Below are 2,439 nucleotides of genomic sequence, written 5' to 3' on the forward strand. Positions count from 1 at the left end.
TAGATCATAAATTTTTATTGTTGCCTAACTTATTTTCGTTGTAACCATCAGATAATTTACCGGAATGCAATTTTTATAAATTTATTTTTGAATTTTTTTCAGTGTAGAATTTGAAGGGGTATGATTTAATACTGAGCCGGCCCATTAATCTGTTCAGGCTTTTAAAAATCTAATATAAACACGAGAAAGCAAATTAAAAAAAAAGAAAAGGGTTTCTCTATTTTCTTCTAGCAGCTGCTCGGTGTATTCTCCTCCGGCCACCGCACTCGTCATCACTGCGTTAGTTTTTCTCCTTGTTCAATTTCTTGTTTAGCTATGTGTTACCTCGCAATTTTGAATTTTCTCTGTGATGCGTATAATATTTGTCACGATTATTTTTGTGGTTGTGTTTGAGCAGAATGGATTCTGAAATCAAGAATGCAAAGGTTGAAAAAATTGTGGGTCGTACTGGTTCAAGAGGGCAGGTGACTCAGGTTAGAGTGAGGTTTCTGGGTGATTCAAACCGTGTCATCATGAGGAACGTGAAAGGGCCAGTTAGAGAAGGTGATGTTCTTACCCTGCTTGAGTCTGAAAGAGAAGCAAGGAGGTTGCGCTAGAGAACTACTCAATGGATTTGATAAAGTTTAGGTTTTTAATATTTTGGTTCTGGATATGATAAAGTATAGATTTTGGCCAATGTTATTATCATACACTAAAATTCTGCACTTATTATGAAATCCCATTTTGTTTGGTCAAGTTGAGTAAATCTTATCATTGTTGTGAGGACCCTCTTAAAAAAAAGTTTAGAGAGAGCAAATGAGAGACTTTTGTTTGTTGATTTCTATCATAAACTCGTCTATTTAAATAGTTAAACAATATGTATTCTTGGCAAAATCATTACAAAAGTACCAATTTATAGAGGACCAATTCAGATAGCCTTGAACCTCATGGTTAGTGAAATGGAGAGAAATATTTTCAAAATTTTCATGGAAAACATTGAGGACCCTAAACACTAGGTAGAGATTACAATTGGTAGGGTATGTTTGAAAAAATTCTCGTACCTAAGTCAATATCAATATGGGCATTAATATTTGTACTCGTATATGTACCCTATGGGTAATTAAATACTTGTATTTATACTCGTTTATCCACGTTTTTAATACAAATAATTAATCAATTATAATATATTATGTAAATTTAAGTTTTTAATAACACTAAAAAAATTAAAAAAATTCAAAGACGTTATTATTAAGTTAAGAAATAAATAAACGTTTAAATAAAAAATGCATACAAGTTCAGTGATATATTTAATAAAATTGATAAATTAACTTGTGTACATAATAATAAAAATAAAAACACAAATATATATTGTGCGGGATTGGGGCGGAGTGGGTACTAAGATACCGTGTTCATACTCACTTATTTTAATGAATAATAGTTTGTGCACGTATCCATATTTATCTTGTGGATTTTTCTCTTATCCGTTGTGGGTAAATTTTACAAATACCCACTAGAGATGAGTCTAATTGCCATCCCTACTAAACATATTTTAAAGGGTAGCCCATCGATATTTAAAAATTCTTGGCTCATTTTGTTAGAATGGGATGACTTAAAGATATCAATGCTCTGGACTTTGACCATGCTAGCATATGGACACAATTATGGGGTCTCGCTATAAACGGTAAAACACCTTAAATGAGAGTCATGTTAAGAATAATAAATCAAATGTGAGTTGAAGTCTCTTATTGGTTATAAATGTGAAGACATAAGCATTTATAAGTGGGAGAACCCATACACATATCATCTTAAGGTTTTAGGTGGATATGTGATGTCTCTCTCACTTGTGTGTTGCTCTTAGTCTAATGTTGATGCTCCTCATCATGACCTAACAAATGGTATCAGAGCCTTTGGTTCAAATAAAGGGAACAACTTACTTGTATCAAAATGCACAGGAAGAGGTGTCAACAGCGGTACAAGTGTATGTGTGTAGTTGGAAATTCATGATCATCAAGCTATTGATAAACTAGAGATAAATTAACAAGAGTCGCCACCGCGCTTTTATTGTTTCCAAGGGAAAAGGAAAAAGTACGAACAAAACCCAAATAGTAAGAAGTTTTCAAATAAAAACTAATAAAAGTCAGAGATCACAGGTAAGGGGGTTGGTTACACAGAGGGAAGGTGTTAACACCCAAAGTGTCCTAGGTACTCCTAGGGAGCCCTTTTTGTGTGCATATGTACTTGGTATAAAGTGATGTTTACAAACAAATAGAATGGGGGGATGAGAAAAGAATTCATTAATTATATTTTTGTGTTTGACAAGACCTTCGGTCTTGTGCCTACGTACCAATATAAAAATGAGAGATCAAAACCTCGTAGTTCGTGATACAAATTTCAAAATGGGTGCATTGATTTTAACAAATTAAGTTTGAAAGGCACAAAGGCCTAAAATGGTTTGAATGA

The 2,439-nt window shown here is 33.2% G+C and overlaps 1 protein-coding gene across 1 annotated transcript; it reads left to right on the forward strand.

Moving 5' to 3' along the window:
• The first annotated feature begins 209 nt into the window (after positions 1-209).
• Positions 210-735, forward strand: LOC127087557 (40S ribosomal protein S28). Its single transcript, XM_051028457.1, has 2 exons — positions 210-279; positions 398-735. The coding sequence occupies exon 2, from the start codon at positions 399-401 to the stop codon at positions 594-596; it is 198 nt and encodes a 65-aa protein (XP_050884414.1). The 5' UTR covers positions 210-279; position 398; the 3' UTR covers positions 597-735.
• Positions 736-2,439: the final 1,704 nt, after the last annotated feature.

This window comes from Lathyrus oleraceus, chromosome 5, assembly GCF_024323335.1.
Source record: "Lathyrus oleraceus cultivar Zhongwan6 chromosome 5, CAAS_Psat_ZW6_1.0, whole genome shotgun sequence".
Classification (NCBI taxonomy): Eukaryota; Viridiplantae; Streptophyta; class Magnoliopsida; order Fabales; family Fabaceae; genus Lathyrus; species Lathyrus oleraceus.

Bases quoted from the DNA above. Each gene is read 5' to 3' on its own strand.
- LOC127087557 (XM_051028457.1), top strand. From the start codon at position 399: ATGGATTCTGAAATCAAGAATGCAAAGGTTGAAAAAATTGTGGGTCGT.